This window comes from Varroa destructor, unplaced genomic scaffold, assembly GCF_002443255.2.
Source record: "Varroa destructor unplaced genomic scaffold, Vdes_3.0 BEIS01000005.1, whole genome shotgun sequence".
NCBI lineage: Eukaryota > Metazoa > Arthropoda > Arachnida > Mesostigmata > Varroidae > Varroa > Varroa destructor.
In genome coordinates, this window is record NW_019211458.1 from 14,215,068 (window position 1) to 14,239,519 (window position 24,452).

The 24,452-nt window shown below is 37.1% G+C and overlaps 4 protein-coding genes across 29 annotated transcripts in view; 2 read left to right on the forward strand and 2 right to left on the reverse strand.

Moving 5' to 3' along the window:
• The window catches only part of LOC147755318 (uncharacterized), a 28,255-nt gene extending 25,446 nt beyond the window's left edge, over window positions 1-2,809 (reverse strand). For 7 of the 9 annotated variants that reach the window (XR_015329097.1, XR_015329094.1, XR_015329093.1 and 4 more), the window contains exon 1: window positions 1,947-2,809. Coding sequence is in view for 2 of the 9 variants with exons in the window: in XM_086990933.1 (XP_086847059.1) it covers window positions 1,947-2,039 (93 nt within the window). In the remaining 7 variants the exon portion in view is untranslated. The remainder of the gene's footprint in view (window positions 1-1,946) is intronic. The other 2 variants (XM_086990933.1, XM_086990932.1) reach the window with 2 other exon arrangements.
• The window catches only part of m-cup (ankyrin repeat protein mann-cup), a 35,999-nt gene extending 30,912 nt beyond the window's left edge, over window positions 1-5,087 (forward strand). For 4 of the 11 annotated variants that reach the window (XM_086990927.1, XM_086990920.1, XM_086990921.1 and 1 more), the window contains one exon: window positions 4,676-5,087. The gene's annotated coding sequence lies outside the window, so the exon portion shown is untranslated. The remainder of the gene's footprint in view (window positions 1-4,675) is intronic. The other 7 variants (XM_086990923.1, XM_086990924.1, XM_022807644.2 and 4 more) reach the window with 2 other exon arrangements.
• A 4,959-nt stretch (window positions 5,088-10,046) lies between these two features.
• LOC111251238 (uncharacterized) lies at window positions 10,047-24,452 on the reverse strand. Of its 3 annotated transcripts, XR_015329086.1 has the most exons (6): window positions 24,299-24,452; window positions 21,972-22,232; window positions 21,048-21,258; window positions 20,206-20,284; window positions 15,022-15,154; window positions 10,047-11,664 (listed from the first exon to the last, which is right to left on the reverse strand). XR_015329086.1 is itself a non-coding variant. In XM_022807647.2 (5 exons), the coding sequence occupies exons 1-5, from the start codon at window positions 24,321-24,323 to the stop codon at window positions 11,659-11,661; spliced, it is 582 nt and encodes a 193-aa protein (XP_022663382.1). In that variant the 5' UTR covers window positions 24,324-24,452; the 3' UTR covers window positions 10,047-11,658. The 3 variants fall into 3 exon arrangements, 2 of the variants coding, with proteins under 2 accessions (XP_022663382.1, XP_022663381.1); XM_022807647.2 differs by lacking the exon at window positions 15,022-15,154; XM_022807646.2 differs by lacking the exons at window positions 10,047-11,664; window positions 15,022-15,154 and adding an exon at window positions 19,381-19,984.
• Window positions 11,111-17,242, forward strand: LOC147755319 (uncharacterized). Of its 6 annotated transcripts, XR_015329088.1 has the most exons (5): window positions 11,293-11,431; window positions 14,614-14,904; window positions 15,052-15,409; window positions 15,842-15,931; window positions 16,617-17,242. XR_015329088.1 is itself a non-coding variant. In XM_086990930.1 (4 exons), exons 2-3 carry the CDS (start codon window positions 14,725-14,727, stop codon window positions 15,376-15,378), a joined length of 507 nt encoding a protein of 168 aa, XP_086847056.1. In that variant the 5' UTR covers window positions 11,293-11,431; window positions 14,614-14,724; the 3' UTR covers window positions 15,379-15,409; window positions 16,617-17,242. The 6 variants fall into 6 exon arrangements, 3 of the variants coding, with proteins under 3 accessions (XP_086847056.1, XP_086847057.1, XP_086847055.1); XR_015329089.1 differs by lacking the exon at window positions 11,293-11,431 and adding an exon at window positions 11,111-11,243 and having other exon boundaries at window positions 15,052-15,931; XR_015329087.1 differs by having other exon boundaries at window positions 15,052-15,931.

Consider the following 24,452-nt stretch of genomic DNA (forward strand, 5'->3'; position numbering starts at 1 on the left):
TTAAATTAAATGAACTCTTAAAAAAAAAACGTTGTTCTGTCACACAGTGTTTTGTACAGTGGCTTGTCTACGCATTGTCGAACGTGTGCTCACATAAACCCATGCCTTGAACCAGTTCACCTTGGCAAGCAGAAACAGGGTGAGGACGGGGATACCGACGCTGAGAGATAATTTTAGCGCATTTGTTTAAACTCAACATTTTCGGTACGAATGTTAAATAGGCTTAACTTGACACGGAATCCATCTAAACCAAAAATTAAAAATGCTATTGCTTTATTCATACAACCATCGTGATTCTATGGGAATAGAGATCAGTTCCGGACTATAGTATGTAAAGCACTGTAATAAGATGTGCTGTTGAAGTAATATGAAGGTCAGCTTGTACAGCTGATAGTTGGCAAAGATGAACCACTTGGTAAGAGCCGTTTTGCGTAAACTGAACAGGAAACATGTTGGACAGTCGATGGATTCGAGTTTTCCAGCCTATGGCCTATTGCATCTACTGAAACATTCACTAGTACTAGGCTTGACCTATTAAAAAATGTGTATCACTATATTAGAATAGAAAAGGTACAGATAGAAACTAGACAACAAGCGTCTTGTTCTCGTGGATGAATGCTTAGTTGCGACAAATTCTTTAAGCTCGTTCTTCTGCGTATTCCAATAAGCAAATGATTTATATGTTTTCGTTGCACCCGAGTTCCAACGCGTGCTTTGCACATGCGTATTTGTCGGTTATTTTCTAATAAGAGGTTTTTCGCTGCTAAGGACTCATAGCTTGTCTCAATTTGAATGTCAAATGCCGTTACAACAAGACCCAACTCGAACTAACACTCGGACATTGAGGTATTCAGTATTCTCTAATTTGTTACGTTCAGGGGCATATCTGCTCTCTTCCAAGTTTGTATTCTTATTTCCAAAGCCCGTTTGTACAGAGCGCTTGCAGAGCGCAGCGATATACACTCTGACCAGTGGCTTATTAAAGGCACTTTTTAGAAACTGCTTTGAAAAATTAATGCCAAGAAAACAAGGTCAGATAACGTTAGAAGTCCATACAGGATTTGACAGGATTGTTAAAAGAGGACTCCGAACCTTTATAATTATCAACATCGAATCTGGGATAGGACTCGTGCAGACGAGAAACGACGTTTGAACTACAGCAATGGGCCGACTTAAAAACGCGGTGGTCAATGCATAAACTGATCTACTCATCGTCCTTAACCGAAGCATGAAAAACCTATTGGGCTAAAGAATAACGACGTCAGCCATAAATTGAGCTATAGTTCACCAGCTAATCTGACAGGTCTCAATGATATGGCCGCAGATAGCGTGTTTTCCCGTTAAACTAAAAAACATAAGGATAGGTCTAGATTCGTTTCGTGCTGAAAACCAGTCATTTGATGTAATGCCTTATGGCCAAGTACGGAGCGTAAGACACGCTTGTCTGAGCAAAAATAGTGGCCCGATCTAATCAACGGCTACCAATCAACAAATCCTGTTGTTTAAGTCTTGCCTGTTGATGTCACAATGGAGCCATTCTCAACACTTATCGCATTGCAAAATCGAGCGTTCAGTTACACACGTATCCAACGCAGCTTAGCATTTGTTCTACAAGTTTCACAAAAAATCGTTTAGATCGTTGAAAGAACAGAATATGTTGCCGTGAAAAAACTTCCCTTGCATTTTATCCTGTTATTAAATTGCAGTTTTCTAGTTCATTGAAATCGTCACAAAATCCCAGTTAAATACTTTACTCGACGAAAATTTAATAGTAACCTAACTAAAGCTGGTAATTGATATTTATTCTACCATACAACCTGTCTGATCGAGAGATAAAAATTACACTTTCTCTGCTGCAAGTAGCGTTCATTAGTTTGTACTTGATTAAAGGCGCACCCATATCTACGGACTAAGTACAGCCATTATAATAATTTTCAAAAGCTTACCATCGTTGAGTTGTAGCACCAATTACGTTTTCCCAGTGATACATGAACCGATGAAATTTGCTCAGTTAAGTTGAAGCACGTTTGGATGCCCATGTGTACAGGACAAGCAACAAACGCACGTAAATAGAACTTTATCCTTGTTTCATTTGTCTGCAACGGAACTGAGAACAACTGATATTATGTGCTGGATAGTGGGCACCGGTGGAAAAGGCGTTGTCTAGGTCGAAAGAAAACAAGGACAATACTGCAGCTGGCCTATATCATCGAGAAGTTCAGTTCACTAAAACAAAGAACCCTGGCAATGCTGCAACAATGTGCGACTCTATAGCGCTAAGGTCTTTATAAAAAATGAGTATACCAACATCTCAAAGATGGAATCGAGGGCCGTATGGTCACTCCAGATGAATCTAACTTTTTAGTCTGACATATCAAGTTGTTCGGTGTGTCTAAAACGCTCTACAAGGGTGGCTATTTCCATCTCGATATGGTGTTTCCCACCTCCTACCTTAAAATTTATCACATTCATGTAACATCCCAACATTCACGAGAATGGAAGCATATGCGTATCAGCGCTCCACAATCCAGATTACGCTTGCACGGCAGGATGGAAGCGGAACGAGATGTAATCTCCAGTGCGTTCGGCTTTCTCGATGATTTCGTCGGTCATTTCCATGCTCGATGGCCCAAATCTTGAATAGTTTGCCAACGAAGAGGCTAACCGCATGTGCTTGGATTGGATAAAGAGTATAGGAAAAATAAAGAAATACGAGATCTACGTAAGAAGCTTTGTCGACTTGACAAACGCAGCGGCCGCTGTAGAGAAAGTTATTTTTCCAACAACGATTGACGAGTCCGTAACGACAAGAAAAGATTCGAATCAGTCTGAGAACGACAAATATGTCCAAGATGACTATAGTCGGTACGACAATGATGCCCCTTACGACGCGAACGAAGCTAATGTTGGCCATGCGAGCGTCTACTGATAAGAGCAAGCATGGGCTGAACGAAGAAAACCATTGCCTCGAACATAGTATCGATAAAGATTCCGGTGTGACCGCCAACAGTGACCTAGAAGTTCTCTTTATCGAAATTCGTGGTGATTCGTTTGGGATTATCGGCAATTCAGAAACAGACGAATCGTCAGAAGAGCTCATATAAACGGATTCGGCGGTAAAAAATAGCAGCAAACAGAACGCAAGCTCAATTCAATAAGATGCCCAATAGTCTGAGCCACTCGTAGGACAATTTGAAAACTTTATTAATAATAACGTTATATTTATCTTATTTGTACAGTTATAATGAAGCCATAACAGCGGGATGGTCATGTTATTTCTAATACTTGCAATGCTAATGATGATAATGTGCAAGAAACGGACTGGATGATGACGCAGTTGATTCATCTGTGTTACGATTAGCGCATGATGGAATGAGTATAACTAGTAGTGTACGGAGATCATCAATACTATACGTTTTATGAAGATCATGCTGTGGCCATATTATGCGTTTTTTTCGGACTTAATCCTTAAAGGGCGCACATAGTCTCTTTCTGAGGGATTCTATGGAAGCCTTTTGGTCGCGACCAGGGTTATGAGACACTGGAGTCAAGACCACTTACGATAACGGTGATATTTTTAGGGAACGAAATTATCAGTTGACCATGAGTTAGTCAGTAGATTGCAGCAGCAGTGATGGCTGTCGTACGTTTTGAAGCTTTCTGAGTACTGTGAAAAGAGGGAAAAAGCCCATACACCGTTGCGTTTGTACGAATACAGTGTCACGTGTGTGTACATCCTCCTAGGGAAGGTAGTGAAATTTAACTGCTGAATAGACGACTGACTATACATCAAGGCTATACATCAAGCATACGCCTAAGCGTTAGTTTAGAATTCTTGATCTCGAGGACACGCGGGGTAAATTCAGCTCTCATCGATAAATAGCTCTGAATTTCTGACGCGTAGATCTAGCCAATGTTTTTAGTATTGACACGGTATTTAAGCGTTTTTTACAGTTTTGCGATGCATTTGGACAAGCATATTGAATCATTGCTATTAACATATAGATGAGATACGCAGGCTCGAGCGGTAACAGTATACTAAGTGACGCGTTATCGTAAGTTGGGACAAAAAGAGGTGCGAGCTTTTAAAATATGCATGAAACTGTACGTTTTTATTTTTTGCCTTGTAATCAGATTCTATATATAATACATTGAGCGCCAATACCTAATCGTTCTCCAATAATTTTTGAATCATCAACGAAAGTTTAGTCTAGTGATCTGGCCCCGTGAATGCGAGTAGGGTTGAAGTTTCAACCATTCTTCGGTGAAAAAAGCTGCGTATATGTTGTTGACTGTAAATAAAATCATGATACATTACAGAATTCTCAGAAATAGGCCAATAAACTAGCGTTTTACCTCGTGAAAATGAAGCGTGATTACATGGTTAGCGTTATCTGAATATAACTGTTTTTTTCATTATTGATTGGCTTCACCGGACTAATGAAGGCTCCAATATATATACAAATGTCAGAATATGGTAGCTAACTTTCGCGTGCTTGACAAAAAACATGACCCAACCACTTCACTAAATATTGTCTGTCCCTTAAAGTAGCAGTCTTTTAAAGCAAAGTAGCAATACGTCTTATACTCCCATTAAATTAAATTAGTAAATTAGTCCAAAAATGATAGAAAGTTTTATAGGCAAGATTTGTTCTTGGTTCTCCTTCGTTCGCAGATGGCGGTTCTCCTATACGAAATCTCGGTAATGTCTCAACAAATATTCGTATGTGGATAGAAGGATCCAATTGGAACGGTCGGCAGAAAACCTCGTAAAATGATGATAGATCATTTTTACGATTACTTACACGCGTAAATTTTCGAACGTATGGCAATTAGGAGCAAGCACTGATAGGAACATTTATCAGAATAGTGTTCTAATAATAATTGCAAATACAAACTCAAATTTTAAGCTGTGTCAACCATTTATTGCTAAAATTTACAGAGAACAAGCAAGTGACTCAACGGTGTTGCCATCCAGGCAAGCGATCCAGGCAGGCGATCCAGGCTGTCTGGATCGACTCGAAATCGAGTCGTATAAAATAGTGCTTTCCTGTTCAATACTGTAGTAATAAACGCATTGTATTCCAGCAGCAAGTCTCATAACTGATCTACTGAGCACCGCGGAGGGGTTAATTATCACAACAATATATATATATCATACTAAGCATTCTGAATTAAATGAGTGAGCAAATACACGACAGAAAAGTCGAAGTATATGAATATTTACGTTAACGATTTATTTTAAGTTAATTGCATCTTTATTGAAGAAATAAGAAGCAATCATTTTAACGAAGTAAGTTTATAGGCATCGATTTTTAAATTACAAATCGCACGCGTAATGTTTTTGTTTACTTCAAAGGGCAGTGAATGTTCGTCTTGCTTTTTAATCAGCTCGTTTAGATTCGAGTAAGCTTCACCTATTCATTCCTTGAGAGAAAACATCATTTATTTCAAAATTATTTTTAGTAAAAATAAATTAGTAAATTGTTGGTAGGCAAAAGGAGGGGATCAACTGCTGTGAAAGGTATGAGACGATGCGCTTGTTGATACGGCTCTGACACGAGCTGCAATATATTTCAAATTAATGAACCAAATATCAAACAAAAGTCATAGGTCTGTTAGTAATCCTTAGATGACTTGCTTCCATGTCCATCGACTATTGAACATTAGTTTATTTTATACATATGTTATAGCGTACAATTGTTTCTCGTACTTTCTAGCTTGCCGTCAGAACTCGTATAGTAAAATAGAGGAAAGCCTAATTAACCTATGCTTGTTGCCGCTTCGTTTCATGCTCCTGTTAGGCGCAACGAATATGAATACCATATCGATAGCATATAATGGAACACGTGAATGCCTTAGCTAAATATCTAATACGCACTAGTCTTATTAGAAATAGCTTAATTTTGATTTAAAGCTCTAATTCTGATATTATAACACACTAGTCAAACCACATAGATATTGTAGTTAAACAACGGTCACTCAATATAGCGGCCGCAACTATATAACTGTAATCTGTTAGCTTTCGCCGCGCTCTCCCTACGTATACTCATGGCGCAGGGAGGAGAAATGAAAAGACCGCCAGATGGAACTAGTGTCGCGGTATTGCTACTAGCTAACTTCAGTTCTCTGTTTCCCTCTTTTCCCACCGAATGATATTTAGATCGTGGGTTGGAAAAGTTTATTTTTGTTAGTATTCCATTCTTTGTTTTCGGATTTGCCAATAAAATTTTTTTAAGAATATTCGGAATTGTTAGAGTTCTTTTTTCGAATTTTCCGAAATGGTTTCGAGTATTTAGATGATTGTCAGTTTGTAAATGGTAAGACATCATTCCCGAAACGACGATACTACAGTTACTTCGAAGAGATCAGCAGAGTTTCAAGGAAACTGCCTGTTTTCACCAAATGTTTGTCGCTTCAGAGAAATTGCTATAGTTTCAAAGAAGTCATATATATAGCTTCAGTGTTGATAATTTCACTAGCCCCAAAAAAGAAAAAAGCCTGTAAAGTGTGACACGGTTAACGGTTGTGAAAAATCTGTTCATTTTTTTATCATACAAAAATAACTGAAAAAATACTCGAAGGCAGTATAGCGGATTAATTTGTGAAGATCAAATAGTGCTGACAATCCCAAAAAACCTTAATTGCAAGAATATAAAAAAACACTGTACTTTTTAGAGGTTCAATTTAGTTTTCTGAACTATGTTCTGAACAAGAGTTCTGAACTGTGATAATTCAAATCAGTTTATCGAATATGCACGATATCCAGATTATATTGTTTGTCATGTTTTTAACATCATGTCATTTAAGTGACCGCCTCGCACTTTCCTTGAAAAGCTTCAAATGAAACAAGCAATTTTTTATATCTCCAATTGTACAAAGCTTAGGCTTAGTTCTACGCTTTGGATTCTTTTCCACAGGCAAAAATTAAGTTAACGCAAATAATTAACGCAATGGTACGCGTAATACACGGAAGGTGGCATGTTTATCAAAATTCTGCTTTAATGACTTATAAAGTTCCGAGTGCTCAATGACAAGTGACACTTTTTTTATTGGCACCATATATTTTCTACATCAGACTCACTCAGTTTCAGCCACAGAAAGTCCCTTAATGTGTTTTTTTAAGATGTATAGTTAATGCCTTGAACACTTGTAAAAGTGAAGCAAAAACGGCCCGATGACATCTGCCACAACTATTTCAACTCCATAATGTAGTTCCTCATAAACGTGATTCTCCTACGTCCGTATGTAATCATTTTGGCTATTCGCTAATCTAGTGGCGTCTAGTTGCCCTAACAGGCCTTCAGCAACTGCAATAAGAACTTCATTCGTGTGAAGTAAGCTAAAATCCATGGGTGCTTACGGCACGGAGTTACGGATTTAGACCTGGTCCTTTCAAGCCTTTCCATAAAGCAAAGCAAAAAGGTCTAGGAAAATGCAACATGCCTACTGTGCACTTGATTTTATCTTTAGCATTTAAATCACGCCGATCTATTCTGGAATGAATGATCCTATATATTGGCTGGCTTAGATAAATTTATTGTATAATAGTCTTAGACAATACTTGAATTGACCCACAAAGGCCGATATTACCCGCTGCCACGTTTTACTTATGTAGACATTCATTAAATAGAATCATGCGATTTTCCCGCGTTTTGACATATCTGCAGACTTAGATCTATTTTGCAAAAGAACTGGCAGTGAACGTATCGTTATAAGTAACTCTAACTAATTCAATTTTTTTGCTTAGTATAGTGATTAAATAGTTCGTGGATATAAACAGCACTACCGACAAAACAGTACAGCCAAATGGAGGCTACAAGACGATCTAGCACAGTAAAAGAAGCAACATTTCGAAATAGTAAAAACAACTCTAAGCAAATAATCGCTAAACCTATTGCCAGGTGTTCTTTCAATCAATATTGCGGCTTATAACTTACCATAAGCTTTATACTGTCGCGACGTCGATGACTGCCAATATAGCTTCATTTTATTTAACCACTCAGGTTCATACAGTAACTTGCTAGCAGATATCTTCTTTTTATAATATTACGGAGGATATATCGGTAACTGACAACACACCCAGAAGCCCTGTGCATAAAGCAGGAAGCTAATCGATATTCAATCATCTGCGAGATATCATTGAAAGGAACCCAATCATATGAGCGGTCATTGATTTTGTCCCCTAATCGGTATTGCAGTGATATAAAAGCGAATTCTTTTTTTTGCAATAAAAGAAAGTCAGATATGGAAGCTTTCTATTTTCTTCTCAGCCTAGAAATCGTTCACTCGAAACTAAATTTTTATGAAATGATGATGCTATTTATTACTTGTTTATTCATTGCGTTTGTGCAGAACAACAATAATAGAAAAACCTTATGGCTAGCCAGCTAGAATGTTTGTGTCATATATAGGTGCATGGCCCGAGTGTGCACACTCACCTTCACTTCAATCGAAATCATGATTGAAGAAACATAAGTATACACAAACATATGGGGCTAAAAGACAATGTCGATCTCGTTATTCGTTAGACCGGGAAAGTAGCAGATAAACGTTCACGAACAGCGCTTTCGTCAGTCCACTTGCAGCACTTTCATCGGTAGTCATTGTGCTGCTTTCAATCACAACACTGTCTGGTCGCTAACACGAATGACAAGTATTTACTTTATTGTATAAAATGAAGTTATGAATTTTTGATCCGCATTATTTGTCCGAATGATCGTGGCAGCCATACAGTCCAGCGTTACCCGTCGAAAAGATCATCGTATCCTTTATCTGACTGTTGAACCGTCCTAATTTAGGCTGGATCACGATGTCGAGGCAGATCCAGTAAGCAAAGGATACCCAGAGAGTAATGGAAAACATAAAAAAATACGGAACGGAAAGCTAAACGCTCTTCAAAGTATCTCAGGAAAGTCCCGCAGATGCGCCACTATTCGAATGTTGACAACAATCGAAGAGTACACAGCAATGAGGTTGTCATTTTTTTTCAACTGCCTGAATACTTCTGAAGATACCCAGAAAGACTGGTAGGAAGGCTTATTACGAAAATAAAAAAGCTTATCCGAGTTGTATGTGCATCTTCGCCAAAGCAACTCCTCATAATACAAGTTCATTATAAACATTCGTAGTCTAACTTATAGAGACCAGTAGAGCCTTACTTCGTCAACCTCATTTTTGTACTTTACAGCCACATGTTTATAAGTATAGTAAATAATTTGACCTAAAGTTTTGTACGCCAACCCGTAGTCAAAGTTACAAATCATTCAGGGTAGCAGCATGCTAAAATAACCAAAGTAAAAATCAACCTTGCGAATTACCAAACGCATTTTATGACACTGCTCACTACATTGCACATGCCGATGAAAAAATACGGGCAAACAAATTGAGTAGAAGGTGTAAATAAGATCAATCGTAATTTTGGAAATGGTGAGCCCTAGACAATCCTGAGTGGCTCTCCAAGGTACTCGACTGTTTTTAATAAAAGAATCCATTGGATCACAGCAGCAAGTATGATACCACTTGCAGTAGAAATGACTAGCCATAGTGCTTGATCCTATATCGACAAACTATAACCATAATTCAAATTAATTATAGATTATAAAAGGAGAGATAGAAAATTGACGCCCTCTGCATCCAGTTTCTAGAAACGTAAGTACTTTCGTTAGCTAGACGTTGATAAATAGGTACGTAGCCTTATATATTGATATAATATTATATTGCCTTCACTCAATAAAGAAGGAGCAACCAATAAGAAACAAGGTGAATGTCCTCAAAACTAATAAATAGTATCACATAGTAATAAGACAAGGCAATTGTTAAAGAACTAATGATCACCTTACTAAACCAATTCAAATTACGGTTCAATGTAGTCGATAAGGACTGAAGCTTATAACTTATGAAACATACTACGTCAGTTTTGTTAGTTATTTATTTGCAATAAAAAATCTAATAAAATTATTTCTTCTATTATTGGAAAAAAGCTTCCATTAGGTCCTAATTCAAATGAACTCAAAGCTGTCATATAAATATAAAGAGGCCAGGAATTTCAGTTTGTTTCAGTTAGCAAATCACAATTGTGTTTATTGAAGATGTAGATAAGAAAGAACATGGTGTTTCCCGAACTGCTTAACTGTAGCTGGCGTTCTAAGTGAGGTGTAGGCACTATTTAAACTATCGCAACTGTTTTAAGTCTAATAGTTGTGCTATTAAAAATAACTTACTTGCACATAAGTTAATGACTTAAGGGACCAGTATTGGAGGAATGACCAATAGAGAAAAGCATTATGCTTTGCAAGATCTGCGAACTATTATATATAAATAACATGGAAGTCTACATTCGTAATACACACAATGAGGGGTGCTATCTTTGATTTTAAGCAATACACTAATTTCTGTTAAGGCCTGTACAGTCTAATTAGCTGAAGTCTAGAGAATACATCATTATATTGCCTTAACCAATGCACTTATTATCTTTAATTCTGTACCTATTTTAAAAATTGTATTTTTGTTTCTTTTATTTCGGAATCCGCATCACTAAATATTAATTAAAATATGCAAGTATGTACGTCGTGCTCTGTTTATGTTTTGTCGGAGTTTTAGATGTTTAAGTCCATTGTTACTTATATGCAAGTATAAATATTACCACTGCTATAATTATTAACCGCATACTATTTTCTTTTTAGATTGGACAGTTTCGAACCAAGGTGGAATGCGAAATTTACAGCTGGAAAGAAATCTAACAGTGTAATTTGCTTCCGTGACCATTCGGCGCCTACGCTTTGATGCCCAAGATCCCGGCGGCATATTAATGTTCAACCTGGATCTACTGACACGAGTAAAAATATACTGTGGTAATATACGTTATTTGTCTGCATAATATTAGCGTAAATACATTTTCTCAGAATAGCCAGGTTTTCTGGTAATAATTGTCATGAAATCAGCCGTTAAACCATAGAAGATCCCATTATTATAAAAAAAAAATCGGCACAGTCACGAATATTCAATTGCATACTAAAATGTTAGTTGACTGATTGTGATCGAATTATCCTATAATCAATCTAATTTTATTTAGTGTCGAATGAAGAAACGCTGTTCTAGTCGTGGATCTGCTCTCGACACGCTGATTCGCTAGTTGCACCATTGTTCACATCACCTATATCAATATTTACAAAACAGCTGAAAACAGCTGACGCGTCCAGCAGACGACGAACGCGCGCTGGTTGCTCGTTTGAGGCCAATATGTACGTGTGAGAAAAAAAAAAGAAATTTAAATAAGTTCCTATTCTTCATATGACACTTTTCTCTATATGTATTTATGAATATTTTCCAGCAATTACGTAACCCTTGCGCAAATAAACGGTACAAAATCTCTGAGCTGATTACGCGTTACTGTCACTAACTGGGTTTCCGTTCCATACCTAGGCAACGGGTAAGTAAATTTTGAAAATCGGTGTTTGTCCAATAGTGTTCAGTGGATTCTATATTTGCAGAATATGAAACATTATCGAGCTCCGTCTACTGTTTATATACAAATTCCATTCAGACTGATAATGTTTAGATGCCGCATCATTTTGCAAGCGCGTTCTAAGTTGGGGCTGGACCCTGACGTCCGCCTGTACTTGACGGTTCAGATTCGTTCCAGCGGAATACCCCGTGTCAGACCTATAAATCGAATATGATTATTAAAAACAAAGTCAATTCGACCAAACAAAGATAGTAATTAGAAAATAGAAAATAAAACATTGGCACATCGCTTCAATTTCGGTCACTTAAAATGCGATAACTCTTGTGAGTGTGCTATGGCAATAAGGTTGTCACATTTGTTTCCAAAAACCACGTCATATTGCATCCAGTTGACAGCAATCGCATGCGCACAAAATATGACGCATTACGAAATTGGTGGCTTGCTGTCTAACTAATATGCCAACCTCTCTCCTAGATTTAGTAACCCCTCGATGTTTGTATTGACTGTGCCTTATACATGTTGCCAACGGGAAGTGTCTGTTCGTTGCGGCCTTAACAACAAAAAATATCACCGATCTACACATCTTATAAGACAAATTTGTTTTCTCTTCGTTTGGAAATTATTGCTCTTAAATATTTTGATAGTTGTACTTGGCAAACGTCAGATACAAATAAAAAAAAAGACTTAGCTAAGCCTAATAATAATATACCTCTAAATATTTGTGAAAAAAAAAATCATGCCAAAATGTCTTAGTCACACAGGCAAGATAATTGCAGGTAGTTCCATATAGCTAAGATGAGAAATCACTCCCATAAGCTATTGAAGTAATTATTAACGATAATTAAACTTCATTCAAGTGATTAAATATCCCAGCTCTATCTTCTATTTAGCTTCATATTATAATTTTCCGTTTGAGTCTTCATTATTGTGGATTAACTACTGTATCAGCATCTGACATATGTTCCATGTATATAATTGCTAACAAAAAGTCGTGTGCAGTCGTTGGCTTTTACGAACAAAACGAAGAGTGTATTTGCAATAAAAGTTGGGTGGAATTTCGACAAATGCCATTCTGGATGTTAACATGTATTGCTCTCTGCACTAACTCTGACTTTGTCATGTGCTAATCAGCTGTGAAAATGTGAATTTTGAATTTTTCTTAATATCGTTACTATGTCGAATTAGCTATCCACTAACATGTATGTGCTATCACAGTTCACTGTTTTATTGTCTTATTATTGTGAAGCACCTGCTAGCAATGGTAGACATTTGAGGATGTAAATTTGGAACCATTTGAACTGGCATAATTGTTTTATTATTTCATATCAGATACCTTGAACTTGTGCCTTCAACTATAACCATTATTTTAGGACTCATTCTAGTATATATTTTCCTCCAAAATCCGTGCAAGGAAAACAGAAATAGCCAGCTAACCAACACTGAATAACGTGAAGACGCCTCGAAACTAATCGAAACTTTTGTTAAAGTATAATGTTCGTTTTGTATAATTGGTTAATTAATCGGATGTGCAGAAGTTCAGGCGTTACAGCTTAATAACTGCATTAGGTCGTAAGCGTATATTACGCACGAGTTCTACGGTTGTTGTGTTGATATCCATATTTTGCCGATTTCGATTAGTATTTTCAGAATTCGTTTGATGCCATCGATAAGCTGGCAACACGTCTTGGAAAATTTATAACATAACTATTCTAAAAGCCAGCTATAACATGTCGCGAATGTACCGAACTTCAGGGTTTTCCGTACAAACGAGTGTAAATAAAATTCAGTACTATTCTAATTTACCGAGTCTTTGCTGACAACCGCAGATTATTGATAAATAAAGCTTTTAGTGTAAACATTTTCCTGTAGTGATGTTTTGTAGCCAGTTTGTCAAGCCTACGGCTAGAAGGGCACGTTCTGTTATACACAGCAGGAGTTAACGTACTATTTCAGGCACTGGGTCTATTATACAGTACAATGGAATACTGCTCTTTTGTTTTATCTTAGCTACTCAAATGGGTCGAGTCATCATTGCAATAAAAGGTAAATCATACTGAGACAATACGACAGCATATCTTGTGACTAGGACTGAGTGGTTGTAGCCATTTGGATTGTTTTATGTAAAAGCATAAACGTATTTTTTTCTAAGTGCTGATTCTCCTGCAAAGGTAATAATGGCAAATTTTACTAGCACATTGCTGGACATTGACATACTTCGTATCAATAATTCGAATAATGATGAAGCATGCTTCATAATTTTGCTTATCTTCTAAAAACGTTTTCTATTTCATATCTTAATTTTGCCATAGGGCATATGGGACCGGTCTAAATGTTTCCAGATTTTGTAAAAGTACTTGTAGTAGTAAACAGGTTATTCACAGAAGCGATTGATATACTAACCTCTAATCAAATTATACCACTATCTAAAATAGATTCTGAAATGTAATGGGTATATTTTAGTATTAGTACGTTGGCATGATTTTGTTGGATTTCTATGATAGACTCAACAGCGGGTCTGTTACAACCCTGCGCTAAAATTGCAAACAACATTATATATTCAAACTCAATATTGAGCGGAAGATGAGATGTAATGCTACGAAAACTAGTGTTTCAATATGAAAATAAATGTAGGGCTATTCAACTATCTTGTTAGCTTGCGTTGATGAGCAATAATATAACAACATATCCTTATATTAAAATGCATATGGACAAGAATGTTAAAACACATAACCAAAGAAACTAAGCAATATCTTTCGATTCTATATTTTTTTTGCAAAATTAACAAATCAATCTTTTCTAGATAAAAATAAGAAATTTTAAATGCCAGAGTGCTTCGTCTTGTTTTTGTAAGCAAGGATCGTAAGCAGGTAAGCAGGTCGGTGCTCCCAAATGTTAGATAATTACCGCTTAAAGTGAAACCTTGTTTCTTTCTGTCCTCCTTTTAATAACGGTAAAAAGATTTTATGCCATGTTCCCGACGGAACATATCTGACAATGCAAGGTAAAGAACATTAAAATAAGTAAAAATGTGTGTATGGGCTAAAGCTAAAAATCAAGTTCGTTATTTTTAATACTTAGGTATATTATTTAGTAAGTTGTAGGAGAGTTAACGAATTCCCACAATTGATTCTCGTTTCATTTTTCAGATTAAAAAAGAATGATGTTTTCGTGAGAAAACTGTGAGCCTTTGATCCCCTCTGTTACGATCTGCCTTAACGAACTAGAAATTCACACGCTGCTCGGGCCTTGAACATTTAATGGCGGGCAATCGTTCTATTAGTAATGAGTCCAGTAACATCACGCTGGGCTGCGACTGGGAGACACTCGACTCGCATGAAGTATTTATTGAACTTCAAGGAGTCACAGATCTTCCCTCTGATATCACAGCATCACAATGTGCCTTCATAAAACCGGACAGCGAGAGACCTCTGCTAAAGGTAAATACGTCTATTGTAAATTCGTGGATTAGCTTACTATTAGGTCGAAGTTACGAATAGTAATTTAATTTTCTCTGAACCGCCATTACATATTAATTACGAATAACTGTGGCTTGCCTGTATGCACACGTATGTATGTACGGTTAGGTACGTGATTTCGTGTATGCCGGCCGCTACGAAGATACGGTGGGTACTCATCTGGCGTTTCGCATCAGCGACACCGAAAAACTTTCAGCCGGCTCTGCTGCAACTGCAAATGGGGACTTCAATGAAAATCCATCAGTTGATCGCGTAGATATATTAGGACGCCACACTACAGGCAACAAGAAGTTACAGTATATTGGAAAAACGAACAAGCTCCTTCGAATGACGCCAGCATCTGTGCGAAGTAAACACATTGAAAAAAATCACTTAGATACAGAAGATTCTAGGAGGCTTAACGACGAGGAAGTAACGTTATCGGCGCCCAGCTAGAAGTATTATTGTTTTGGTGGAAGTGTAAAAGGTATATGAAAAATAACTGATATTTGCAAGGTAGCTGAAGCCGTGAAAAAGCACGAAGGACCTTGCTCTATACACTTCTCGTAATGTATGATGACATCTTTACAGGCCTGCATGAGTAAAATCCTACACATCATGTTATTCACGATAAGACAATAGGGAGAATCTGTCGAAAAACAAGTATATATGTCAGCAAACAGTTAGCTCTCTATTAGGATGCTCCTTCTGTATAGATAAACATGTCAGTAACCGTACTTTCGTACTTTTGAAAGTACCTTATATATACAAATTATTCTCGCCCACATTTTTTGTGAGGGCAATAAAAATTAATATAGAAGATGGACGCCTTAAGAATAGTTCCTATGCGTAATGTAAACCCAGCGTCTTCGTATGTAAAATAATGAAAACTTACGATTGCCGTCTTTACATGTTGAAGCTTATATTAGCCTTGAAGCAAACAGGCTGTTGATAAAAGGATACAGAATAATTCACAAGCAGTAAAACATCGATCAAGCTTTGAATAATGGTGAGTACGGACCTAAGCATAATAATAAATTGCCACATTTTGAGCTCAGTGGTATACCACAGTTAAGAAAGCAGTTGAAAGAAGGCAAAGAAAACGATAAAGCTGTGGGGTCGTAAATAAATAAATAAAAAAATATGTATGATTCATCTGCAGTCAATTAATTGCGACTGTTGGGGTCGACAAAGCGACAGCATATTTTAAAGGCTATCCGATGGATGGTTAATAATATAACAATTATAATTTAATAGTATTAATTCCATGGAAGTACTTATAATAACTAGTACCAGACTCAGCACGCTTTCCGATATTTTACTGCTTAACATAGTGTACTGTAGACGGTGTAGATGGGAAAAAAGATGTGTCACAAAATGTGTCAGCAAATAATGAAAGAGCTTAATATGACGATCCTTCCGAACCGACTGTATTTCAAAAGAATCGTCATTATATTAGCTCCATAAAAAGGATAGACAAATGTCAGCCAAAAGTGGAACTCATTAAAATCTACTTGCAATTTATTATGTTAATGAAAATATCAATGAATCTTCGCATCTCCATAACGAATATTACTGAACACCTGCATGCATACTGCTAGGCATTTGCAGTTTATGATTTCATTTACAGTTGTATTTTTTTGTTACTTTTCTTCACAAATGGGCTCAATAATATACTTGTTTGCCACTTTCAGGAAAACGTATCGACTAATGAATTTTTGGTTGAACATTGGACCTCACCGCCTTTTGTGTCGATGAGAAGCGCCTAGACATTTTCTCAGTACATCGCAGCAAATCTATCTCACTGCAAGGATCTTGCTGCAAACTCTGAACCCAGCTCGCTAGCGCAAGCGGTGACTTATCAGTCGTTATGAAAATTGAAAAGAAGAGGCTTTAGTTTTCCATGTTGCTTAGAAATCAGCTTGCCTGGAGGCTTATTTAACTGCGGTTCTGACTGAGTGTTCAGATGATTTTTTTAAATTCGTCGTGATTGCGTGGTTGCTTGTTTGCTACCTTTTGTTATCAGCATGTCGTAAACGAAGATGGGGAGACAATATAGATCATGCTACGGATTTTTATTATTAGTGAATAGCGTAGTAAATTATTAGACATCAATTGTACGTAAATATTACAATATGGTTGGTAGAAGGATACTTAATAGAGGAGCTTAAATGTATAGCATTCAAATAGGCAAGTTATGCAACTGGTGAAGATAATTTTTAAATAATATAAAACAGGGTAAATAAGGGAAAATTTAATATTATAATAGGGTAGGAATTTGCCAAATAAACATGAGATATTTACGGGTATAAGAAACACAGATACACGTGAAATTAGCGCTACGTACGAAGTTAATACTGTTTTTTGCTGCTGTATTCGTAAGTAAAATAGCGAATTGTTTATAGAAGATCAATTTTGTTAAGTACAAAATGTGTGCGCGTGCCTGTAATTCACTATGATTTATAATTATACACATATAAAAGATAGAGCGAGGGAAAAAGAAAGAGAAATCAGGAGTCGGATGGTCGTTAACTTTGCGGCACACACACTGCTGCAGCTACAGTTGGTAGAAGAGTACGTCAACAATAAGGGAAGGCTTGTGGCCAATATAAATAGATCAGTCAAGTTACAGCTAGCGAAGTATGCAAGCAAAAAAAGAATACGCATTGTCTACTGCTACTACGCCCACCGCCACGTCGTTCTCGATTACTTTGTGTCAGTATCAACAGTTCTTCTAACACAGATTCTACTAGACTCCTTCCACGAGACGTGCCAACTGTGTAATTACGCATTTAGTTTGGCTTTAGACAGTAATGAGTCCTAGAATCGTAACAGTGTATCTTTTTTTTTTAATCTTTTCCGAAGATCGCTAATTGCAGCATACCGTTAGGTGTATAGTCTATTCGAGCACCAATTCATATATCTACTATTCGGATATGTGCATTATTTTAAGTTTCTCTGGGCTGTTTCTCATAGGGAACGTCTCATAACATTAAATTGTGCATATATATATATATATATATATATATATATATGTGCGTTGGAATGATTGGAGGTGAATTATGCACATAAACATACTCCTTCGTAATGTAGATAAGCGTGTTTGGGCTCAAAAGCATTTATGATTTCCAGTGAAGGGCAATGACACATTTTCTGGCAGAATAGAGAGCACTCAAAGGTAAGTAGTATTTTAAATGGCGATAGCCTTGCTTTGTTTAATCAACGGGTTACACGCCTGAGCGGAACGTTAGACCTGAATAACGTAGCAATTTTGTTCATGTCCAAACCAATATAGCCAGAGATTCACAATAGAGGGATCTCACGGCCTGTCTGTTGGATGAGGTGTAGGGCACATTGAAAAAAGTAACACTGACACGAGCGGACCGACCTTTCCTTCTGAAAGTGAAGAGCTGGGAAACAGTCTGCTAGAATGGCTACGTCAGCATCTGGAGGCTCATTAAAGAGACGCTTTAGTGTCAGATCTATGCCCGCCAACTTCGCGAAGGCCATAAGTATGTGGTTGAGGTGACGAAGGCTCTTAGACAAACAAGGCACCTAACCCTATAACAACGCGTTCATGACTTAACGACTTACCTGTAGCTACTTCATAATGGTCTGCATGGAGATAGGCTTTCAACACGTTTCCCAGAAAATCCTTTTACAAACTTAGAATGATTCCGCAAAATTTCTTGTTAGGCAACAGTACATCGAATATTATATTTTCCAACAATACGTCCGTCTCTGAAAATGTGTAATGATCCAGCTCAACGTAAGTTTAACATGGCCCCGGCCAAAGTGCACCAAAGTGGGAGTTCCCTGGTTGGGCGCCACATCCTAACACAAAAAGAAACGTGCCGCTACCAAACCACACATTATGACCAAAACAGAGGTCGCTATGTATATGTAGTACTAAATTGGAAATGTGACGTTTCAAACCTAGACTGCCACATGCTTACCGCTGGTTCTCAAACATCCTTAAGCGAAGATATTAATCGCTGTTCTTTCCAAAAAATTTGATGCCACCATTCCCTGTATAAGTTTGGTGAAATATTAATTTTTATCTGAAAGTGAGCCGGTTCGTTTTTGGATCTGATAGAATTTTGATCGCCCTGATTTTTACGTTCAGGAAAGCGCACTGAAGTAGACAGCGTGAGGCTTGTTACATCTCTATATTGCAAAATCCAACCTGAGGCTGGCGAAAACGAGCAAATGAGCATGAGCGCAGCGGCCGCCCTGCACGAGTTCATTGAAGAATGAAACGAGGAGCGTCCGTCGTAAAATGGATCCGGGGCACTGCAGTAATTGATGTTAATTGTTGAACTCTAGGCCGAGTTCATATCCCGCTGGCCTAAAATATAAGGCCATTTCCGATTTCGCTACTGCATTCTTCAATCTGTTAGTGGTTTTACCCATTTGAAATATAGCGTAAGCTGAATGAAGAAATGATGAAGCTATACATTACTGTTTTTTTTACAGATACCGTAGTGGCTATAAATTCAATTTATTTGACGTTCTCTTGAAATGGGATACATATTCAATAGACGAAGTCGTTAGCTCAGCGGTTGGTATATTCCCTTCATGACAGTTTGACATGATTCTAAAACAAGCTAGGTAACTTCACAAAAGCTGTAAAGATGCAGCAGTAGTCAATGAACATAAATAAAAATATAATTAAGATTCGTTCATCCAGCTTCATGTATTATGCATTCGTTATAACGAATGGGTACAGATACCTCCGTCAATTTTTCGGCACTCTTTACCAACTTTTTGCTGCTCAATAAATTAACGTCTATTGAGTGAATCATCAGTTACAGCTCAGCTCATCGAGTTTAACCACAATATGCCTATTATGTTTGAAGCAGAGATATAACTCGAAATACATTGGCACGCGAAAAAAGTCCCCTTAGATTGTATCGAGGATCGACATTAGATTCGGCAGCATTGTCATGTACCTCGGACTCTTTACTGGAATGACTTTTGGCAGACTCCTACATAGGCTTGGATTGCGTACCCACTTACGGCACACCGTGTCGTTCAGCTCTTCGCTCATACTGGCAACTATCTACAACACTCAAAGGGTCATTATAAATAGGATTATTGTACAGTTATTATAAGCCAAATGCATAATAACTAATATAAAATAATGCATGATTACTTACTAAAAAAATTAGCGTGTGATTAAATAGCTTATCAAGGTGCAGTTACAACATTATGCTTCAACAAGTGTAAGGATAAGAGATGGTAGACATCAAAAAACAGAAAAACATTGAAAAAGATACAAACTTTTGCTGAAAACTTTGCGTGCTCCTCTCCGCATTTTTTAGCCACGTTAGTAACACAGCGTTCAAATTTCGCATGATAGCTGTAATCAAAAATTATTTTTTGTCACAATACATACGCGTAAGGTCTTGTAATTTACGTCACGAGCGAAAGCAAGATCAAACAAACTTGGAAGCAACGTGGATTAGAAGATTTAATCAGAGTGAATATGAAGTAACAAATAGAGCAAACTTTTAATTACTTTGATGCATCATGTTTTTTTCCCTATTAGGCGCAAAATAAAAAACATCGAATTTTCTTCTTCATCTAGACGGATTAATGTTTCTTAATGCAATGCTAAATCAGTTCCAGATGTAAAACTGTAAACATTCATTTTAAATGAATGAATTCGAAAAACCAAAAGCGCAATGGAGCGACGTTGCTTCCAAGGAGGCTACTTATTAAGTATTCGCCATTGTGCGCGTTAGTTACGCCTTTAGTTAACATATAAATTCCGTATTGGCCCACCGACGTCGTTATTTGAAGCTTTATAATCAGATTCTGCTTATGAGTCTCGAAAATTTTCGAGGTATTGCATATATGTTTCAATAGATTTTTTTGCAGCTAAAAATAGCCAACTGTAATCTTAGTTTGATGTTTTTAATGTTTTACGTTGGCACTTTAGCCGTTAGGTTTGCTTCAAACGGCTGGTTCCGAGCACAAAACATAATGCGCGAAACAAAGTTGGGATTCAAACCCATGCCATGACATGCCCTTAAGTGTACCAGCTAAATACGTTACTCAATGCACTATTACGAAGTCAATAGTTAGCGAACAGAAACAAGCACGAATTAATATTAACCGACCAGCAGGCAAACGGGATGCGATCTGTCTTATTTTGCTCTGTAATAGCCTGAAGGTATCCAGAATAGCGGACGTTACACTTGTGCAGCGCCGGACCAGACTTCTCGACGAGGCAGGGGGTCAACTTGAGGTACTCCTCTTTTCCTTTGCCATCACAGCGATATTCCAGTTCTTTACGGGCGGCTTCAACGAACATCTTTAACATAACCTGGCCTTGGCAGCCCACAGTGACGGATGAAGTATAGTAACAAGCAGAAAGAAACAACGATAGATGTCTATTAATCTCTTTTCATGAATTATCATTATTACTGCGTAGATCGATTACGAGCGAACAATTCTACAAAATGATTGTAATTTCATTATCCCCAGAAGTGCTGAATTGACTTGAATTATTGAACAATAATAGTATTCAATATTATTACAAATATACTCGTTACCTTTTTTTATAAGTTATAGAGAGTAGAAATCATGTCTCTGTCAATAAAATATATGCATAGCAATTCAGATAACTTGTTAATGCAAGAATACCAAAATGGCATATGTGATCCATGCATAAGATAAAACAGCAGTTCTTTTGTTTTGTTTATTTGAATTCAGTTATAAAGAAACGTTTATTCACAAAGCGTTTGTCTTCATTCTGGCATCAAAAGCCGCTATAAAGACTGTACGTAAAATAAAAGGAATGCATTTGTGGAATAGAAAAATAAAATCAGATTGTTACAAAGTAACGAAGTAAGGTGAACAGGTTAAGCAACTGTATAATAAAAGACGTATATGATCATGTCCAATCCATCCAGCAAGTAAGGCAACATATTTTTATGCATGAATACACCATTATATATATATATGTATATGTATATATAAAATGTGGTTTATATGCAAAGAGCGTGCTATTCAAGCTAAGGAATTGAGGTCATGCCCCTTACCGAGTCCCATGGTGCAGTTGTTCGCGTAGCGCTTAGTGGATCGAAGGGATGCACGTAGTCTAACGCATTCATCAACCAGTTCCTCCTCGGAAATAGGGGCCAGGGGTCCGTTGCCAAAGAATACGAGATCAGCTGTTGCGTGATCTAGCGCGGTGAATCCGCACCTATCAAAGTCTAGGCCGCCAGTTTCCTCCTTGGAGGATGCCGTAGTAGTGGCCCTCGTTGTCCCACAGCAGTAACTCAATAAGGTGAGTATACACCCTGCATTTGCCACAGTGACATAAATTGCACATTTAGGTAAATACTCCTGTTTTTGTTTCCCTCATTCACTGATAGTCCGTAAGCTTTTTGAATTTTTAAATTTTAATCATCTTGTTATCACTAGGCAGAAATAGTTCGCAAACGTTAGGAACTTAGGATAGTTTAGGCGAATAAGTTGTACGAGGCAAAGTCATGCGATTCCTTTCGGTTGTGAGTAGCGCCCGATGTGTGCACTTTGTCGCAAATGCGTCAGTTATTTTTTCATTATTCATGAACCACTATCCGGTTAGTTAAATTATTTAAATTAAATTAGTTAAAAAAAAGAAAAAAAAACTAGTGAAATGTACAGCTCAGTCTAACACAGACTTACATTTCTCTTCAGCAAGTTGACTAGCGGACCATATCTAAACTATTCGTAGCTACAAGCTATTTTCCAATTACCAAGACTATTCGCCTGCCCTTGTTGCATACCGTTTAACTTCCTCAGCGTAAACCAGATTCATCTTTGGTTGAGGTTCAACAATTAGAGAGCTTTCTACTGCTTACTTCGCACCAGCTCACGCACTCAGTGATTAAGAGCATTTTACTTCTATAACTCTATTATCGCTTATGCTATTCGCTTGAATGAACTTCCTGTTAACGCTGGGAGATGAAGTTTCATTAAGGTTCCTTGCAGGAACGGAACGAATGAACAAAATGAAGATGGCGGCAGCCATAGTAGAGCGAAGTTCACTCTACAAAGAAAACATACACAACAGTCAAAAGGATATCGACAGCATGCAACCAAGTTATCTATACTGTTTCAGCATTGAGGACAATAATCACCTTTAGTAAAGTGCGTGAAACGTTAGCCGAGCAATAAATAAGAAATATTTTAAGTAGTTATTAAGCGACTAAAACTTTGACCAGCAAAGCATATGAGACAGTCGGTATTGACTGAAACCGCAATGGCAAAATTTACATAGGAAATCCCATACGAACCCGTCGGGTATGGAATAATAACATTAACATGTTATATTATGAAAAAAAAAATGGTTTATTTCTTAGGCTTGACAAAAGTATATTTGAGTGAATGTGTTATTGCAACCTTTGTGAAACAAAACATCACGGCTCATCTTGAATCCACCCGATTTTAAATAACTCTATTCAAACCAATCTGTTTTCAACTATAGTCCTTACAAGTAAATTAAAAAAAAAAAAGAGCTTTCTAACAACGAAATCTGTAACCTAGTTGAATTTTATTTTACAGTCAACATTTTGGCAATATTAATCATAAAGTTGTGTGCTTTTCATTACAGGAGAACGTGTTCTTTTGCTATCAAGATATGAGTAAGGAAAAACAACAAAAACAACAAAAAAGCGATTAATGCACGTAGAATTATTAATAGATTACATTAATTATAAGCTACTCTCTGGTTATGATCACCGGCAAATATATTGCTTGCCTACAATATAATAATTGAATTAGGTTTGGCCAATAGGCTAGCTTATAAAATGTAAATGAAATATAGCACACAATTGACCCAATAATCAGGGTCATCAGATAATTGTGCAACGAGAGATTAGCCGCTTTAGCAAATATCCGTTTATTTATAAGTGTGAATCATTGTTGTTTATTAATCATTTAATAAATGTTCATAATATACGACACTAAATGATAAATTTCGTAAAAACAACCGGTCTTCCAATGAATATCTTCAAGTGGCTATAAAATTAGGCGATACTGGTTGTGCAGCCTCTGGATTTATGTTTGTGTGTACATTTGATTATTGCGACCTTAATCCTATCTAGTGTTTTTCGTTGTTCTAGAAAGTTCACAGGAAATGCAGCTCTTGAAAAGGAAAAGGAGTTGGCGATTAACTGCCTATTTAATTAGATACTGTATCATAAAAACAGAACTTTTCAGTTTATGTTACTTCATGTTACGATAGTTGAAAGTCGCCCACTAACAGAGCCGCCATGAACAACAAGAACAGCGATGCATCATTCAGGTGTCACTGATAACGAAAAAATTCATTCAAATTAAAAGAAATACACCAATAGACTGATTATTAGCTAGAACGTACCCAATACGAATACGGTGATAGTCATCTTGACTCGGGCTAAAGTGAACTGCCCATACAGGGAAGTGCGTTGATATTTATACGAGGTCGATTCATAGGTAAGTTAATAATGCCGACGCAGCTTTCTGAATCACGTCGGAACTAACATATCTGGCTG

What these genes read in the sequence shown, in the direction of transcription:
- LOC147755319 (XM_086990930.1), top strand. Translation starts at nt 14,725, where the DNA reads ATGGCGGGCAATCGTTCTATTAGTAATGAGTCCAGTAACATCACGCTG. An exon ending in GCGAGAGACCTCTGCTAAAG is followed by an intron (nt 14,905 to 15,051) that starts GTAAATACGTCT and finishes ATGTACGGTTAG; the next exon opens with GTACGTGATTTCGTGTATGC.
- LOC111251238 (XM_022807646.2), bottom strand. Translation starts at nt 24,323, where the DNA reads ATGACTATCACCGTATTCGTATTGG. An exon ending in CAACTGCACCATGGGACTCG is followed by an intron (nt 21,259 to 21,971) that starts GTAAGGGGCATG and finishes TGGGCTGCCAAG; the next exon opens with GCCAGGTTATGTTAAAGATG. An exon ending in CGCATCCCGTTTGCCTGCTG is followed by an intron (nt 20,285 to 21,047) that starts GTCGGTTAATAT and finishes TTTTGATTACAG; the next exon opens with CTATCATGCGAAATTTGAAC.